Source organism: Amborella trichopoda, chromosome 5, assembly GCF_054954075.1.
Source record: "Amborella trichopoda isolate Santa Cruz 75 chromosome 5, AtrichopodaSantaCruz75HAP2 v2.0, whole genome shotgun sequence".
Classification (NCBI taxonomy): Eukaryota; Viridiplantae; Streptophyta; class Magnoliopsida; order Amborellales; family Amborellaceae; genus Amborella; species Amborella trichopoda.
The window spans coordinates 39,232,935-39,252,225 of record NC_142340.1 but is presented as its reverse complement, the minus strand read 5'-3'; the positions used below and the strand labels follow the sequence as shown (position 1 = coordinate 39,252,225).

Genomic DNA, 19,291 nt, shown 5'->3' with positions numbered 1-19,291 from the left:
TAATTGTGACCATCTTGTACCAAAGATAAAATGTCTAATTTTATATTTTTTCATAATTATCCATGAATTTTGAGGTGAGGTTTTAATTATCTTGATAGGAGTGCATCCCCATGAAAACATTGTCTTCAAAAAAAATTTACACGCGCAAAGGCAAACATCGAAATTTAAGATCAAATTAGGCACATTTTCATTACCGATTTTGAATGATGAGTCGGTGGACTGACGCAAACATGCCACGTTATTTCGGACCCACAAGAGCGGATGCCGTGGTCCGTGCCACGTGGCACGTGAGACTTGCCCGGAAAACGAAGGCAAAAGTTCGCTCTCCATAAAACCCTTACCTTTTCGCCTCCGATTCTCTCTCTCTCCTATTTTCTCTCTCCTCTTTCTCGCTCCTATTTTCTCTCTCCTCTTTCTCACTCTTATTTTTCTGTCCTCTGTCTTCTCTCTCTCGCTCGTATTTTCTCTCTCCTTGCTGCTCTCTGGTCTCTCTCCTCCTTGCTCTTCTCGCTGTTCTCTCTCTACTCTCCCTGTTTTCTCTCTCTACTCAGGTTTGTTCTCCCTTTTACAGGCCGCCGGCTTCTGAGGTACTGTATTTCCTTACAGCGTGAATTGCCTTTGCATATGTATATGTAACTGAAGCAGTTTGAATTTCTTCTTTGTGCTATTAGAGAGATTGGTTCTCTTAATTTTTTCTTAGAGAGATTGGCTCTCTTAATTTTTTTCTTTCTTTTTGGGGGTTAAGTTTTTGGGTATTCTTTTTTACATAAGCACTTGTTGGTTGTTCTATGAGAGAGATTGGTTTCACTTAATTGTTGTTTGTTTTTTCTTCATGTGTATGTTATTTCCTTCTATGTTTGTATGATGGTTCAGACTACTCTTTGGTGATTGAATTGTTTGTTTTTTTTGTTGGCTGGTTAATGGGTTTTGGGGTTTCATGTGCCTTGGGGTAGTTTATGATGAGACTGACCTAATTATTAGATACACAATATCTTACCGTAAAAGAAAAGGAAGAGACAAAGGTATGGGCTTTGCTGGAATTATTTCTTGTTATTTTGGTTCTCAACTAAACAGGAGAAAAAAGAAAAAGAAAAAAGGAAGAAGAAGAAAGACTTGGGTTAGCTAGTTCCAGTTTTACAAAACAATCCCAGTCTAATTTATTTTTAATATGTTTGTTTGTGTTTTATATCATTCTGGCAAAGATTGAAAAGTGTTTTTGCCATGAATACTTAATTTTAACTACTTGTTTAACCTCAATTTGATGTGGTTTGTTTAATTTTACTTTAAATATTTTTTTCCTATTTTTGGGATTTTGTCTTTTTTATTCTTTAAAACTTTTTGGCTTGACCGGACCGGCCGAGTCCGAATTGCTCAGTGTGTTCAAACACTAGGACTAATTATGTGGAGCTATGTTCTATTCCTTTCAGTTCGTTGGATGGATAGACCAATTGAATTGTTTCCTTGAATTGGGTTTTCTTTTGTAGTGTGAGAATTTTACTGATAGCTATGAATTTGTACTTTGTTCTCTTCTGAATTCTGTTTATTTGGGGTGTAGTTAGTTGTTATCCTTTTACATAAAGGAAGTTGGGTACATGCCTAAAGCTAGTGTACTACGTATTTGTTTGTGAGTCAATCTCTCCTGACCACTTTCAATCCTCATGTAATAACCCGAAGACTTTTGCAACCTTTGGTCAGTGCCCGAGACGTTGCACCCATATTCATATGATCTTATTAGTATCAGTGCCCGAGACGTTGCTCCAAGTTAGTGTTTTTTAGTGAGTCACCATTCAATGAGCGAGGTTAGAAGCTTCCAAGTGGAAATAAATGGGGCTCTCAGATGAAAAGAACTCAATTTATTTATTAAATGATTATGGGAGTGATCCAGAAATGTAATTGCTTCCAAATTGTAGGAGCAAGTTGTACATCCTCGGCACTGTTAGTATTAGGTATTATTTTGGTGGTGTGTCTCTTGCCCATGTGCTTGTATAAAGTTCAAAGAGTAACTTTTAAGATGAGATGCTTTATTGAGTCATTGCAGCTTTTAGTTTCAATTTCTGCTAAATCCTTACCAGTTATGTATGGCTGCTGTGTGCTTTTGTTGGGTGAGTAATCAGTTTTTTTTTTTTTTTTTTTGTGATACATTTCCCATTAGATATCAAACTTTCACATTCTCAGGGATTGGTATGATACAGTTTTATGAAAAGTTTATCCACAATGTTGCCAGAGACTTGTCATAAGCTCACAATTTGTTTAGCCATTTTTCTTATACTAAGGCCCTCCATCCTTATATATGAAGAATGCATCATAATCCAATGAACTGGTTTGATTATAGTGAATCGAGTCATCACCAGCCCTTGAAGTGATGGGAGTGAAGGAGAGAGAACAAGAGCAGAACCCACATTTGGGTTCATGCCATGTTCTTGTGAATGGGCATTGATGAACTGATAGGCTGTGATCCATAGTCCATTGTATTATGTTTATCCCTTCCCTTCTGTTTATGCTCTTTAATTACAATGCTCATTCTACATTTTGTTAGATCCTAGACATCCAAAGCCTGGATGTTAGTTTGAATTGAAGTGTGTAGCACTCTCAGTAGATACTCTGATAATTGTGGGAATTATTTTTCAAAGATTGCTCACATTGTCAAGACCTGTCTTGCTGTGTTGTTCACTTAGAGTGGATAGTGTTGTTAATAGTATGTAATCGCTTGGATGTCCATATTAGAATTTGATTTCAATTCAAAGATATGTGCTTGAAAATGTCCATGCATGGTCAAATTTAAGAAGGTGATGCTAATAAAAGTCAAGTAGGTTCACTCACATCTATTCTTGCATGGTTGGTTTGACATGCTAATTTCTAAATTCAACATACTAAAACCTTCACAGAGATCACATTATTGTATGCTCTAGTGGTTCTTAGACTGTCTAATCGCTCGATCAACCTTGTGACATCTCCTGACCAGCTTTTCTTCATTGTCAGGTACTCAGCTAACCATGCAATTTTAGATCCCATCTTAATTACTCTGCGAATCAATTTCCCATGTTAATTACTCTGCGAATCAATTTCCTAATGAATGAATAGTCATGAAACTAGTTTTTATCTGACATCATATTGCCTCACACTTAGGTTGACATTATATTATATGTTATATTTTCAAGATGTGTTCATATTCCACTTAAATGCTTTGAATTTGCCTTTGGACCTTCTTTGCAAGATTCATCCTCCTGAATGTGAGAACCCTAAAGTAATATCCAAACCTTTTTTTAAGTTTTTATCTATACAAACTGGGATTATCTCATGAACTGTCTAGTGTAGCTGTCAAAAGAAAAATGGTGTTATTCTATTTATCTGTTGGGAGCCATCTATACGAATGAGGGATCTGGGATAAAGTTTATACACTATTAGATTACTAGTGAATTTTCCTGTGGAGTACTCATATGTATCATGCAATTTTTTTTTTTGTTGGTGGATGGGGGTGGTGAGGTCAAATATTATCATAGTTAGTTTTTTTTTTTTTTAACTAAATGTTATCATGTTGGTTGCCATTCTGTATTTTTATAGCAACCAACATCATCGTGATCATCATCCGACCCTTATCCCAACTATATTTCGGGCAACCATATTATCCTTAAATTAGCCAACCCCAAACAGTTGGGATAAGGCTATGATGATGATGATATTATCCCTAAATTGGATCACAATATTGGTGTATCAAGAGCAACAGTTCTACAATCCATTCTGAAAAATGTGGCAAATTAAACTTCCATAAGCTATTCTGAAATCAAAAAAATTAAATGATACGGACAAAGAGAATGGAATGGAGAGTTCGGGATGTCTAGATGTAAATGTGCACCAAAAATATGGAACTTAATGATATAGCATTCTGAATCACTCATGATTTGGTGCTGTTCCCAGGGATTTCAGAGGCAGGCCTATGCTCATGAGTTGAGGAAATTGACGTTGTGGGCAATAATTTAAACTAGTCACACAGATGGAGCATGGTATTTCTCATTTCTGATATATTTCATGCTTTCAACATACAATATTGATCAGTCTTTTACAAGAACGCTGGTTAAGAGTTGTATGGCAAAAGTGTCTCCAATGTCATGCAAGAATCATGTAGAGAAACTACCTGTTGCGAATCTCTCTCGCTGTGTGTGTTAGAGAGAGAGAGAGGGATGAGTCAATATGAGTGAGAAAGCATCGCTATATATTCTAGATCTCATGGATGTAGCCAGATTGAGTTCTTGTGTGATGCTGTGTCAGACCAAACTGTTAGAGAGTTTGAAAGAGTGATTTGCCAATGTTTGTAAAGCATTTTGAAAGCAAATTGTGAGTACATGTTTTCATCCTTTTGTGAGAACATTATGAGAAAGCAATGAGCTGATTCAGTTTCCACTGACCCTGGTGTGCAGGGCGAGGCATACAGGGAAAGGCCAGTGAACAATCCGACGAAGGGAAGTACGTCTTGCTAAGGGATGAAGAAAACCTCCATTCTTGCATTTTTGATAAGCCTCTTCCATGCTGCGGCTGTGGGATCGGCTGGTTCTGGTAAGCTCTCTCTCCCTCTCGTTCTCTCACATATGCACACGTTCGTCCCCCTTGCTTCTTTGGTATGTTGGGATCAATGTTATCAGAACTAGATTAGGCACCAAACTCGTAAGGTGTATGGTCAATCAAAATTGGTCCAGCCATTTGTTCAATTAGTTGGATCATGTTTTTAGAAAATAAAAAATATTAACAATAGTTTAAAAATATGAAATGCATTAGAAATTGTCTAATATTGTTTAGCCGGTCTAATAGGTCAAAACTGATTGATCTAACTTGCCAAAAGCAATCATAACCATAGTCTTTTTAGATTTCAACTAAACTTGATTTTTACTTTGGATTGACCGGCCAAGGCACTGGCCGTCCGGTCCGGTCTTGATAACTATAATGGATCAGTCTCTCCTTCACTCATGTGCCTGCATTTTACCCTTGCTTTGATTGGTGGCTTGCCTCTCTCTCTCTCTTCAAATTCCCTTGCTTGGCTTGTACAAATGGGATCTTACAATGGCTGTTTCCTTTTTCTTTTGCAAGTTTTCTGCTAGGGTTTGCCATTCCTTTACTGTGGTACTATGCCACAACCCTCTACTTTGGCAACTACTACCGTAAGGACCCTAGGGAACGAGCTGGGCTTGCTGCTTGTGCCATTGCGGTAAAAGTCTCTCTCTTTTGAGTGTAGCTTGCCTCTTTTGTTAGTAGCTTGCCTCTTTCATTCAAATAAAGGGAGAAATTAAAAAAAAAAAACACGTTTAAAAAAGTGTGGCTTGCCTCTTCTGTTAGAACCAATTTGCATTGGAAGGCTGTTTTGGTTTGTTAGAACCATTTCTCATTGGAAAGTTGTTTTTGGTGTATAGTTTACTAGCGAAATATTTATTTTTGTGACCCTTTGTTTTGGTTTCTAGTGTTCTCGCGAAATATTTATTTTTGTGATGCTTTTGGCTGCAGGCTTTGATATGCACAGTGGCAATCTTAATCACGGTAGCTTGCATATTTCTATAGTTGAGAGTTTCAGTTCTAGTGTTGAGAGCCTCCGAATTTGGAAATCTTCAGGAATGGAAGCGGGGAAAGGCCCCACCTATATTATCATTGTCTCAAAGGAAAATTACAGAGAGGAGAGGAAGTAAGAAGGGCTCGTCAAAACCATTCCATTCATTGTACAAAAAACACAAAACAGGAGGTTTAAATTATATCAATGCATTTCCTCATAGTTCCACAATTTGGGGCCTCAAAAGCCAAAGCACTGGATCTCATCAGAGCAAAACTTTTTATGTTTAGCACTCAATTCTTTGGAGCCAATTGCACCACATCTCCATTGACAATAAACCACGAACTTGAAGAGACCTGCACCAAAAAAATCTGCCTTCAAAATCTTACTTATAAATGGTGTTTAAAGAGCCTCTTTCTCTCCCTTTGTGTCTGATTGAGAGAGAGAGAGAGAGAGAGAGAGAGAGAGAGAGAGAGAGATGTTTTAGCTCCTTTCAGCTTCCAAACCTCTGCTGCTAATCTATATCATATGTAATCACCGTCTATTTGATGGGCTGTACAGGTGATGGGGGAAGAGTCATTCAAAATTAAGGGTGGCAACAGGCCTGGCCAAGGCTGGGCCAGCCTTGGCCCTTGTCCCGATAGGACCTGCCCTATGACTTGGCCTTTGTCCCATCAGGCCCTGCCCTTGGCCTTGTTTAGGCCTAGGCCGGGCCAAAAACAAATGAAGAGAAGTCGAAAGAAAAAACAAGGAAAAAGAGGGCCAGCCTGCCTAACTAGGCCAGCACTACCTGGCCCTCGGGCCACAGTTTGTGGCCCATGCCCTATTCTTTTAGGGTGGAGCCAACCAGGCGTGGCCGCCCTGCCTATTCAAAATTGATATCATGTTTGGTGGGTCGTACTCCCACGCTTTCAGCATCACAATCCCTGTGGACCCACAAGTTCATGTGGCCATATGGATCACATAACGAACTTTTATGATCTTTGTTATCCCTTCTGTACTTTTTGAAAGATTGAAGGGAACGGGTACTTGATCAACTGCATTGGCTTACCTTATGTGAGAAAAGCTCCTTGAGTTTACTTTTGTCTTGGGTGATGCCAGACTCCTTGAGGGAATCTAGGACACGTTTTCGCAGCTTCCGCAACTTTAGAGTTCCTTCGGGGCTCTGAAACATGAGCTCATTACATGGAAATAACAAGTTAAGAGACCTTTAGTTATAGATCTTATGTTCTATACTAATAAGATCATACTATGACATTTAACGAAGTGGCTAATATGTAGTGGCTCATATATATAGGCAATGGTTAGAGTATTCACGATGGACTAACATAATTCTATGAGAGTAAAATTTGGAATTCTCTGAGAGAGAGAGAGGAAAACTTGGAATCCTCTGTGTGTGCGTGTGAGAGAGAGAGAGTGAGAGAGAGAGAGAGTAAAACTTGGAACAGGGTATTGCTACAGTGCAACAAACTTGAACAAGATAGAAATCATAGAACAGATAGGATGAGAAAACAACGGGTGGTGAAGGAAAAAATATTGAAGATAAAATCTATTGCAGCCGGGTTCCTATTTTCCTAGTTGGTGGTAGTTGTTAATACTGGCAATTTACGATGAAGCAAGAACAAAAGCAAAAGATAGCATCAGTTGAAAGCCAAACTAAATACAATTAATGGAAGAAGTTTTTTTTACTGTATGCGAGAGCGTTCAAAGGAATTACTCGAGTGAGTCAAGGGATTTACAGGAATTGCTGCTCAAATTTATGCCCCAGATTAGAGACGACTCTGCGGAGTACTTGAGTTTGTAGAAAAGACAACAAATGTTATGGATCAACTTCTGTTTTTAGAAGAAATGAATGGGGACTAGTTACCTAATCTGTAGATGATTCCATGTCCACATTATGTAAGAAATCATGGAGGAAATTCAGGACACACTTTTGCAACCTTTGTCAAAATCGCATCAAAATTCACAAGACAGCTGAATGCAGTTTGTGTGCATTGTGTGTGTATGAGAGAGAGAGAGAGAGAGAGAGAGAGATCCATGATTCAGACTAGAGATATAATTACCGATTTCAGGATAGAAGTTATCAGCTTTTTCCACTTTATTTCGCCAATGCTCTTCCTATCACCATTCTGATCAACTTTAGCTGAACTATCACTAATGCATCTCCTCTTCTGGGGGGGGTCATATGATTGGCCTCCATCATTTCCACCAACCATTTTTCCATTGTTTAATTCTCCATTTCCATTCTCTAAATCTTCAGCTCCTCCAGAATGAGGCTTATTCATTTTCCTCTTTTCCTTGGACAATTTTTCTTTTTCAGATTCTAGGCTCTTAGTGTTTGAAAGATCTTCAACTTTTGGAAACCAAGACCTTGATTCTGACTTCGCATGACCATTGGCAACAGGTTCATTCTCATTGGGTTTTGGTTCTGCTGCTAGTTTGGTATTTTGGTTGGCAGCATGAAAAGCTCGAGCTTTTGCTCTGTGTTTCTTCCCTTCAGCATGGAGCGACAGTGCTTGATTACTCGTTGCATTGGTGTTACAGAGGCTGCATAGAAACAACTTATCGTTAGTAACAATAGTTAGTACCACGGCATCAAATACATCTCTCTCTCTCTCTATAACCAAAAAAGCTGCTTGACATTTAGAGTTTTTCCTTGCATCCCAAATGACAAGAAGATTGAGAACAAAAATATATATAGAAGCAATGGTGTCTTATGCAAAGTCACATGTGCCAAGTCAGACTTTGGATATTATACTAAATCATATCAGAGTTCATTAGCAACGTTAGCTTACATCCATATAAAGAGAGATTTAGTTCCATGGGCCGATCAATATAGTGATTAGTGAATGTGGTTTTATCCAGGTGGGGTTATTCGCTTGCACTCGCCATGGGTGTGATGAACCTCTGTATGCCTATTGCACATCAATGTCTGTTTACTTCATCAAACAAATGACAGGCACAAAGGATGACAATGCTGCCTCTGACGTAACATCGAAAATCAATCACAAAGATGGCTTCATATAATTTTTTCAATCCTAGTTCCTCAAGAATATGTACATTATTTCCATTTACCCACCAAGAAGAATTTGGAGTATTTGGCATTTTGATATTCTTCTCGATACTTGTGTGAGGTATTTTATTCTTCCAGTTCACAAAAGAGTTTCTCCTATAAGCAAATGAAAATGGACTATGCATATATTGGGCCTAATTATGCAATTTAGTAATTAAATAGAGCATTATCACAATAGTATTTTTGGCTATTAACCAATAATATCCCAATATTCTTCCATCTTATGATCTTATCACGATGTCAAATTAAAAAGAATAGCAACATGCTGAGGTGGGGAGCAGGTGTTCAAAGTCATTAGAAAATGCAAGTTATGATGAGCGTGTAATCTTTATACATGGTGATTATAGTCCACCATTCCCTCAAAGGTGTTTGGGTCCTTAAACCCATGACTAAAATTACAAAATTGCAAGTTTGTCCATTAATAAGTGAATATCCATCTCAGAATGGTATCCAATGAATTGGTCACGCATCTATTGATGATGCCCAAGTTTTTATCTAGAGCTTCAGGGGTTTGCAAGTCCTAAATAACTATCTGCTAGCAAAAAGATTCATTATTCTCACCTTTAGCTACCAAATGATCACAAGAAAAACAAAATTCACTGCACAATATCAGCTAACAAGAAGTTTTGTATCACACTCACTTTTTTTTTTGGTTGAGTATCACCCTCACTTTTAGCTACCAAATGATGACAAGAATGAAACATTCATCACACAGTTTTCTTCCAACAAAACCTCTTTCTTCAAATAAGTTGCAAAACTCCTAAGATTAGGAGCACCCATACCACGTTGTCATCACATGTTAGGGGAAATATAACTCTCACATTGATTGCCAAGCAAAATGAAAATACTCATAAGTGATGATAGTTGCCATCAGCTCACTTGCATTCCTAGCGATAAGAATGAAGATGATACAGTTGCACATATATCACCGATATATAAACATAAAACATATACGCATGTGTGTATATCGCTGCACAGGAACAATAACGTATTGATTTGTATGGAAAGTTTTGTTAAAAATGAGAAAATAAATAAGTACATGAATTTCTAAGAGGTGGACTTGGCATCAGAAGACTACGCACATCAACAACACCTTCCAGGAAAATTTAAGTTGGGAATTGGTGAATAGAACCCACTCCAAATGTTTGGAATTATTTGGGAAAAATTAACTTTGAAGGATTCATATAATAGTAATAAGAGGAGACGCTTGGGCTTGGATATATAGCAAACTCCCCCATTGGTTAAATGTCATAGCAAATGGGCCCTAGATGATGATGGACTTGTTGACAGACTCACATGATTACCCAATAATAATGGTGATTTTACCTCCCATGGTGGACATGATTAGAGATTAAGAGGAAAACATAATACCCTAGAGGCCATATAGGAAAAACCATTTCACCCTAGGGCCTCTTGGTTTTCATGCTTAGCCTTCCAAAAGAGGCAATTACAACATATAGGGCACAAAGCTGGGGACTCCAACTGAGTAACATATATGCCTAACGCTAATAGTGAGACCTGCGGCCACCTTTTTATCTCATGCGATTTTATGAGTGACACACAAAACTATGCTGTGGAAATTCAATATTAATACATTAGCTGGTCCAAATATCGCAAGTCTCCTAGCAAAATAAATACCTCGCCAACTTTTTCACTCTCCCTAGGGGTCAAAAGAAGATAGCACGCAATCATTCCAAAGGGTTCTAAGGGAAATAACTCGGAAGATCAAAAATACCACCCCACTAAAATGGTAATTCCACCAAAGGATGAAAACTCAGTAATTATTATAGAAGGTGGGGATCTGAATTCCCCAACATACCTGAGTATATTGAATGTACATAGTGGGAAGTACATAGAGGGCGTCTAAGAGCCCATTGTGTGCATTACATTGTAATTATTACACCATATACATCTCCACAAATCACATCAAGAGAGGGGGACCTGGGGTACTCACTCTAGCCCCTCACTAACCTAGCAAAAAACAAATTTCTACCAAGAAAAGATAAGTAATACATTACATGGTTACAATTGATGATGACTGCATCGATCAAGAAAGGAAAAGTGAAAAACTATCAATGACTCTCGTTAACATAGTGAGGGAGCAGAAGAGCCTAAATCGCAGCTTTTTAGAAGGAGAACTATATGAATACTATTGGAACAGGCCTAAGTTTTCAGAAGCTCTGAAGAAACCTTATGAGTGGCATGCTAATGGTTACATTTATTATATCATGCTCTAAAGTTCGATAACAAATAGACGCATCAGCCCATCAGCATACAAAAAAGTGATTACATAAATTCCAATCGTGGTAGTGTCAGGGGCAAATAGCGGGATAGAAGCAGGAATGGATGAAATATGTAAGAAAAGTTTAAAACTGTGGATGCCAAGTTAGATAACAAATAGATACATCAACCCATCAGCATATCAAATAGTGATTACATAAATTCCAACAACAAACATATACTCAACTTTAGGATCGCAGGTTTCCGGGGTGGCAAATAGTGGGACAGAAGCAGAAATGGATGAAATATGTAAGAAATAGCAGATTATAACAAACTACTTTCCATTTGAAGTTTAAAACTGTGGGTGCCAAGCTTGTTCAAGTTGAAATGATAAGGGTCATTATCATTATAGAATGCTTCCAAATTAGACCACAGACAGTGGTATAAATTTGTTTGAAAATTTAAAAACTATGACACAGGGAACATTGTAATGATGAGAGAGAGTGGTATAATAAAATTGGCATGAGCATAAGAGAGAGACATACAGTAGTCAGAGTTAACGAAGAGGTGTAAATTTACCTGCAAAACCATGGTGGACGAGAAGATAAACCGACATTTATATCAACATCAGAATTCTGATTAGATTCGGTTTTAGGCTTGTTTGCTGTGATTGTAGAAGCTTTTCCTTGACCTTTCGGACCATATTTCTCCTGAAGAAAGTAACTGAATGTCAGTACGTGGAATGTATTAAGAACAAGAAGTAGAAAGAGAGGCATCAAGGACTTTCGATTTCTATAAGTCAGATGCATCGATACTACTGATTTTTAGTAATGCACAGATTACGATTATTTTTGGGTGTTTTAAGTAGGTTGTGGTTCAAATAGGAAGTTTTCTGGAGTCCAAAATAGCTTGGAAACTTGCTTCTAGTTAGTTTCGAAGAATCTTTAACTTCAAATGTAACATACTGCTTCAGTGATACATTGTTGGTGGCCTTGAACGGTTGCCTGAGTGAATATCACCCCACAATCAATGCATGATAGCTGCAAACAGAAAACAACATAAAAGCATTCAATAAGCATATAAGGCATTTTATGTCAGTCTTGAAACAAAGATGAAAGCATAAGTCAGAGCTGAATACAAAATTCAATGCAAACCTGATGCTTTGTCCAATGAACCCGGAAAGTGTATTTTGCTAAATGTTAGTTGCTACAAGTTAAAGCATTAAAAATGAAAAATTTTACCTTTCAACGAAAGGAGAAAATTTTCTGATTGGATCAAAGTATTAACATTCAAACTTGACGATACACTAACTTGCCCAGCTAAGTACATGTACTCGCTGTTGCTTCTGAAAAACAATTGCTTCCGAGAAAGGGAAAAGTTTTATAAAAAACAAAACATATGAGAAATGTATAAACTCTAGTTGTTACATTATAATTGATAAACATTTCAAGAATATGGCAGGTGCAGCAGCCTTGACCACAAAGTTTTCACACCTACCAGTTTTTTTCTTTTTTTTCTTAATTGACCGATCACTTCAAATATTAAATTACTCTTCCAGAAATGCCAGAAGTTTTAAATTCATCTTTGTCATATTTCATGAAAAATTTGATCATGTCCAAACCAAGCCAATTAACTCATGGGGTAAACTCGACTTGTATAAACTTTCTGAACGCTGATAGCAATAACAATGCAATGAAAGAGATATTAATGACATGAAAGATCGCATGATATGATCACAGAGAACAAAATGTCGACAAGTATCTGAACTTTTAAGCATTGTTGGATTTCAAGGAGAATACTCTCAGTGCGATCAGATGGGTAATATGGTGTGGGAGTTCGGAGGAATCAGAAAATTCTCGATTCTTTTCGATCAGTGATCAGGAAATATGTTCTCATCTTTTTGGTAACCAGAAAATCCTCAGATTATGATTGTTAGTTGGCAAACATGGAGGGGCAGTTTCAATTCTTGAGATATTCAAAGATAAAAATTTTTAGAAGGATCTTTAGTTTCGAAGATTAATGCGACGCTTTTTTTTCCAGTTACAAAATAATAACTGAAAGTAGTAGCAAACAATGTACATTAAATAAGAATATCAAAAAGAAAATTTGATACTGCACAATCACTGCCCTTTCTCAGGATGACTAAAGATCCCATAAACGCCAATAAAAGCACAAAAAGTACCACAAAAATTGTTCTTTCACACTTCAAAATTACTTAAATTCGTAGCTTTTGTATCCCAATCCAAATTCAGTTAAATCTACCAGACGCCTAAACTTCTATCTAAGAAAATCACCATAAAACAAATAACTAAAATGTTAAAATCGCTCTAAGAATTACGACGATAAATTCTTTTTCATTCTACTGTAGCACTTCAAAATTGTTTTTGAAATGAGAACTGACCTTCTTTGCTGAGCAGATTCTGAAATGGTTCTGTAACTTTGGCTTCTTCAGATTTTCTCCACAATCTTCACATTGAAACCAAACCATTTTTATAAGGAATGATTGTTTATGGAGAAGAATTGAAGATCTTACCTCTCCTCTCTCTCTCTAAGCTGCAAATCAACTGCGTAATGTTTCAATCGATAATCACTTTCTCCCACTTGAAGCAGCCCTAGCCGTTGTGTTGAGAACACAAGGGTTTCCGACGGTTTTAGGGTTTGTCTGGTCCACCGAAACTTTACTGAAATTGAAATACCACCGAAACTTAATGGAATTTAGGCCCTCCACGAAAACTCACTATAATTACCAATCCAACCGAAACTGTATGAAATTTTGCGACGGGCCCGTTAGTTTGGCGCGAAGGGTCTTATGCTGTGAGGAGTAGCCATAAGATATCAAATTGGATTTATTTGAGTTTGTTACAAAGTTTTTAATTTTTTTTTTTTTTTTTCTGAACTTTCTGTTTATTCAAGGGTGGGGTTTGTGTAGAGCCGAGGCTCTAAACAATCAAAGTAAAACGCACTTTTAAATAGTATCTAAAAATGTGGTTTTAATATTGAAAATCTTTGTAATAACCTTAAAATATGTTTTCATCTTTAATTATAAAATTTAAAGCTTAAAAAATAGTGTAGATCAAGAAGATCTATGAAAACTCGAAAATCTTGAAAATTGACGGTCAAAAAATACGTTACAAGATGCCCGATTTCCAAAACTTGAAATCCATTTTTTACTCATGTCCATGCATCTTAATGTCGAGATGATCAATTGAGGATATTTGGGCATCAAAACAACATGTTATAGTAAAATTTTTGAGGTAGGCTCTAATTTGATTGTTTAAACCTTTGGCTCCATACAGTTCCAAAATCTTTGTCACACAGTTTCAAAATTTTTTTTTTCTTAAATTTTCGAGTTTATTGACACACTCAATATTTAAAATCCAATAGAGAAAAGTGATTATGACTTCTTTTTATTCAAAGTAAATGGTATCTTTATATATTTTTCCTTGTTTACTAAATAGAAACTCAAAACCTTAGCCTCTTTTTACATTTACCCCCTTCTTAGTTTTGAGCTGTGACATTTACCGCTAGGTTTTAAAATGAGAAATTTGCCACGGCCACAAAAAATAAATAAAATATAATAAAATAAAAAATTGAAATAAATTTACAAAAAGAATTCTATTTATAATTAAAATTTTAAAAACAAAAAATATTTATAGAAAGCACTCACCTTATACTATAAAAGTAAAAATGATTAAAAAATTTATCCATAGCATCCACTTTATATTATAAAAGTAAAGTGCACTTCAAAAATATATTGGAAAAAGTAAGACTGAGGCCCTAACCGATGAAGGTAAGACACCCTTAAATATTGCTGAAATATAATATTTCCATATCAAAACATCTTTTTGATGACTTAAAAAATAATTTTCATCTTTAATCGTAAAAGTTGAAAGATTAAAAAATAGTGTAGATTGAACTCATCCATGAGCATTAAAATATCTTGAAAAGTTACAATTTAGATAAATATATTACAAGATGCACTATTTCCAAGACTTGAAATATATTTTTTCTCTGTTCATACATCTTGAGGTCGAGATGATCGAATTGAGTGTCTCTTAGCATCAAAATCACCTCTTCCAGTGAATTTCTGTTGTGTGCTTCAATTTGATTATCTAGGGCGTCACCCTCATATAAACTATTTCCTTGAGCGAAGGGGGCAGGAGTAATGGTGGTAGTGACATCTGAGCCCCAGTTAAAAGCCTTGACCTCCATTTTCACTAACGGATTAAAAAATAGATTATTTCAAAAATGAGAAGGAGCTCGTCATCCTCACTACCTAACCCAGAAACAAAGATATTTGAGGGATATGAGTGTAAAATTTGAAAATAATTTTGGATGGGTCTCTCTCTACCAATACGTGTGCATTGATTGAGTGCTTCAATTTAAATGTTTGGTCTTGCATGTGCAAGGGTCTTCTAGTTTGAGATCTACAAGCACATCACTTATAAAAGAAAGCAACTCCCTACGTGTTTCTTTGCACATGCACCATACACGTGTGTATATCTTCATGGATAGAGTTCTCAAATGATAGAAACTTTTAATCTTTGACATATATGTAAAATAAATCTACCATTGGTATAGATCAATTATGTGTTCTGCATATATCAATTTTGTGTTCTTCACAATCAACCTTAGACTTTGACCAAAAAAAAAAAAAAGGCTAGAGTAGCTTGTTTGTTTGAGATTAAACTTCAAAAGTTCAAACCCTAGGCCTCTCTCCATCAAACACGTCTACCACTAAAGAATATAAGCCAAAAGATATTCTACTCCCTTGGGAGTAGAATGTGTATTTACTCCCTCAGGTAAAAGCCCACCTAGAATTAATTTTAGGACTCCAAACTTTTGGGATATAACATCTTCAACCTATAGGTTAACCTTAATAATAATAATAAAATCCTAATTGTATCCTTTATGCACCTAAAAAAATATAGTGTCTTGAGATAGAATAGAGACTGTAATTTGAATATCTATTTTTTTTTATGGGAATAATCATCTCGTATTTCTTAAGTCCTCCCAAAATTTATTATTGAAAAAATCCGCTTAAGTAGGTCTTCTGACCTAGGGAATTGGCAGTAAACTATGCTCCTAACGGAGCACAGTATACGTGGTCAATATCAAATAAAAATACAAATACAAAGAATTTTCTAGGTTAAAAAAAAAAAAAAAGGTACAATAAATTTTAGGGGACCTTCAAAGAAGCCGAGTCATATGACCTCTATCTCATAACACCAGTTCTATGAGCCCTATGGAGTTCCCAATGAAAATAAGTATGACCTAGTAGTGGTCATTCTCAAACTCCATTGACAGTATTGGTTCCCTTTCTCTGGAAATAATAAGAGTAAAATGCACTTCTTCTTCCCAAATCCTACTAACCCCTACATTTAATTGAAATCATAGAATCTCTTATGTTTTTTTCACTGTGTAGCCCTATGGTTGTCACTTATAAGTGAAATAGAACAATGTGTTGTTTCAAAAAAAAAAAAAAAACGGAACCATGTGTTATAGTTATCATGATGTGATTCCCTTGTAATTACAATGTGATAAGTGGTTTACGAGGTCGTTTGCTCGTTAAGGAATCGGGCTAGGGCTTGGGCCTGGGCCTGAGTTTGACAATTGACGTCGTCATATCTCAAGTTCGATTCCTAGCCCTCAACTATCCAAAAATTAAAACAAAGGTTTCCAATTTAGGCATGACATCAGATATAGCATAGTTTATGAGTTTTTACTTTTTATGTTAATATTTGTTTTTATCCAATGGAGTGAGGCCTCTTGGCTTAGCAATTGGGAGGTAGGACAAAGTTTGAATATTATCCTCCAAAATTTGATCTTTGAAATCCACCTTATCCATCCACTTGAAAAGCAAAATCCAAATAAATAAATAAATAATCCCTTTTCTTTTTAATAATTAATATTTTTTTATGAATTTTTTTGTCTCTTGGGTTGGTAAGCTGTGGGACTGGAAATTCCAAACATTGCGGTTTCACCGCCCCAACTACCGAATCATGGGAATGAGGAAGGAATCCATGAATTAAAAAGTGAGTGGAATGTTGCCATACCATTTATCTACTGTACAAGAATGTTACATTTGATTACAGCCGTTAGATTTGAAATTAGTCAACTAAAATTATGTAAGAGTATAAAAAAGCCAGTGGACCTTTGTTAGGCACATTCCCAACTACTACAATTGTTTATAGCCGTTAGATTTGAAATTAATAAGCTAAAATTATGTCAAAGTATAAAAAAGCCAGGACCTTTGTTAGGCACATTCCCAACCGCTTGTCCCACATTTGATAGCAAAATGATAGTGACCTTTTTATATTAAAAATAAATAATGAATCGAACTTGAGATGTAGTATTGCTAATGTAACTTACTAATCACTCAAGTCCAAATCAAATTCTTTTAAAAAAGGAAAAAATTTATATAAAGTTCCAACCTTAAAATGTAGAATTACAGATGCATCTAAAAATTCCATCGGAAAAGGTTGTTATAATGTTTAAAAACCCTCTAATCAATCATCTCGACATAGAGATATATGAATATGAAAAAAAAAAGTTTTAGAGACACTAAAATAGTGCATCTTGCAACACATGATCTAGACCGTCTATTTTTAAGATTGTTATATGTTTATAGATCTACTTGATTTTAATCATTTTTTGAGTTTAAAACTTTATAATTAGATATGAAAATAAATTTTAAGATAATCTTAAGAATTTTTTACACCAAAATTATATGTTGTGATAAAATTTAGAGGTGCGCCTTAATTGGATTGTTTAAGTTTGTAACCTTATAGAAACCACAACCTGTAAAAATGAGAGTTAATAGTTTAATGCTAGTAAATAGGACAAAGTTATGTAATGTGGAAACACATACATATTGCTTTTAGTGTAATTGATATGGAAACATAGTACGATTCCTTCTTTCTGTTTGTTGCAGAGTGTATGACATTGTCTCTTGTCTTCAGATTCCCTTATTTTCACAAAGCTTCTTAAATTGATCAGATAAGTATTCTCTCTCTCGATCAGTACGAAGAACCTTAATTCTTCTGTTCAATTGATTTTCAACCTCTATCATGAAACGGTGAAAGCAATCTATTGCTTGTGATTTATGCGAGATTAGGTATACATATCCATAGTAAGAATAATCATCGATAAATGTGATAAAATAACGGAAACCGTCACAGACCATCTCTTTAAATAGGCCACAAATATTAGAATGTATTATGTCTAGAAGACCGATTGTTCTTTTTGCTTTAGGAAATGGCTTTCTAGTTGATTTTTCAGCTATACATGATTCACAAATATGTAGGTCTATTTTGGATAAAGGCAACAATCCTTCTTTGACTAACCAGATCATCCTATCTTTTCCTATATGAGCAAGTCTATCATGCCACATTATGGAGTTATATGTAATATAAGAGGTGGAAAAGGATGACGATGTCATATAGGTAGAATGAAGGGAAAAATTAATATCATTATTATCCAAAATAAATAAGTCATTAAAAATTTGGCCATAATAGTGAAAACCATCTGGAAATGTAAAGGTAGCATAATTAAGCAACCATCTCTAACTAGACATAAAATTGAGCAACCATCTCTAACTAGACATAGAATTGAAAACAATTTTTTTCTCATTCTGGGAGCATGGAGGACGTCATGGAGAAGAAGGGCCCGTCCACTTTGGAATTGGAGTTGGTAAGTTCCAACCCCTAGCACATCCTCTTATGCACAATACCGCATTATCTTCTGACTTCCAACCAGCAAAGTTTGGAGCTCAACGAACCCTTCTCGATCCCTTGCTATATATCTTGTCGCTCCTGAATCCACAGTCCACCTAGTAAATTGTGAATGAGCAACAAGCACCTGAGTGCAAACATTTGCATAACTAAGGAAATCAGTTCGTATCTTTCTAGGTTTAAGACATTCATGTGCATAGTGGCACTTCTTCTTGCAATTGTAGCAAGTTATTTCAGATTTGCCCTTTATGCGCCTCCCGCGTCTATGCCTGACATTTTTCTTTTCATCAGCTTCTTGCTTAGGTTGCTCTTTCCTTTGAGGTGCCCCATTCCTAAACTTACCTCGAGGTTTACAGCCTCGAGGCCTGTTGGATTGGGCAATTAGAGCGGTTCCAGCTCCAGAAGATGAGCGGAACTCAACCTCTATCTCTAGGTGATAAGAAATTGGGAAAAAGTTGTTACAACTTCATTATGCAGCATCAATGACTTAATATTTTCCCAAGATTTTGGAAGAGACCTAAGCAATCCGAGCATATGTTGCTCGTGACTGAGTTTATTTCCAACTGCCTCTAGGTAATGTACCATTTGAGACATTTTTTTGACATGGTCTGTGATCGATCCATTTGGAGGCATTTTGTATGTCTCAAAAGTCATAGATAAGGTTCATAACCAAGCAGCGGAAGTGCCAACATACTTCTGCTGAAGTGCATCCCACATGGCCTTTGTTGTGGTGAA

The 19,291-nt window shown here is 36.1% G+C and overlaps 2 protein-coding genes across 3 annotated transcripts; one reads left to right on the top strand and one right to left on the bottom strand.

Annotated features, from left to right (window-relative positions):
* Positions 1-339: 339 nt before the first annotated feature.
* On the top strand, positions 340-5,761 carry LOC105420557 (large ribosomal subunit protein eL20z-like). 2 transcript variants are annotated; one of them, XM_011624601.3, is made up of 6 exons: positions 357-587; positions 2,886-2,979; positions 3,916-4,001; positions 4,416-4,551; positions 5,080-5,197; positions 5,491-5,761. In XM_011624601.3, the coding sequence occupies exons 3-6, from the start codon at positions 3,992-3,994 to the stop codon at positions 5,542-5,544; spliced, it is 318 nt and encodes a 105-aa protein (XP_011622903.1). In that variant the 5' UTR covers positions 357-587; positions 2,886-2,979; positions 3,916-3,991; the 3' UTR covers positions 5,545-5,761. The 2 variants fall into 2 exon arrangements, with proteins under 2 accessions (XP_011622904.1, XP_011622903.1); XM_011624602.3 differs by lacking the exon at positions 2,886-2,979 and having other exon boundaries at positions 340-587.
* LOC18433017 (zinc ion binding protein) lies at positions 5,591-13,446 on the bottom strand. The gene is made up of 6 exons (XM_006843115.4): positions 13,225-13,446; positions 11,789-11,863; positions 11,403-11,533; positions 7,594-8,077; positions 6,582-6,695; positions 5,591-5,886 (listed from the first exon to the last, which is right to left on the bottom strand). The coding sequence occupies exons 1-6, from the start codon at positions 13,309-13,311 to the stop codon at positions 5,824-5,826; spliced, it is 954 nt and encodes a 317-aa protein (XP_006843178.1). The 5' UTR covers positions 13,312-13,446; the 3' UTR covers positions 5,591-5,823.
* Between the last annotated feature and the right edge of the window lie 5,845 nt (positions 13,447-19,291).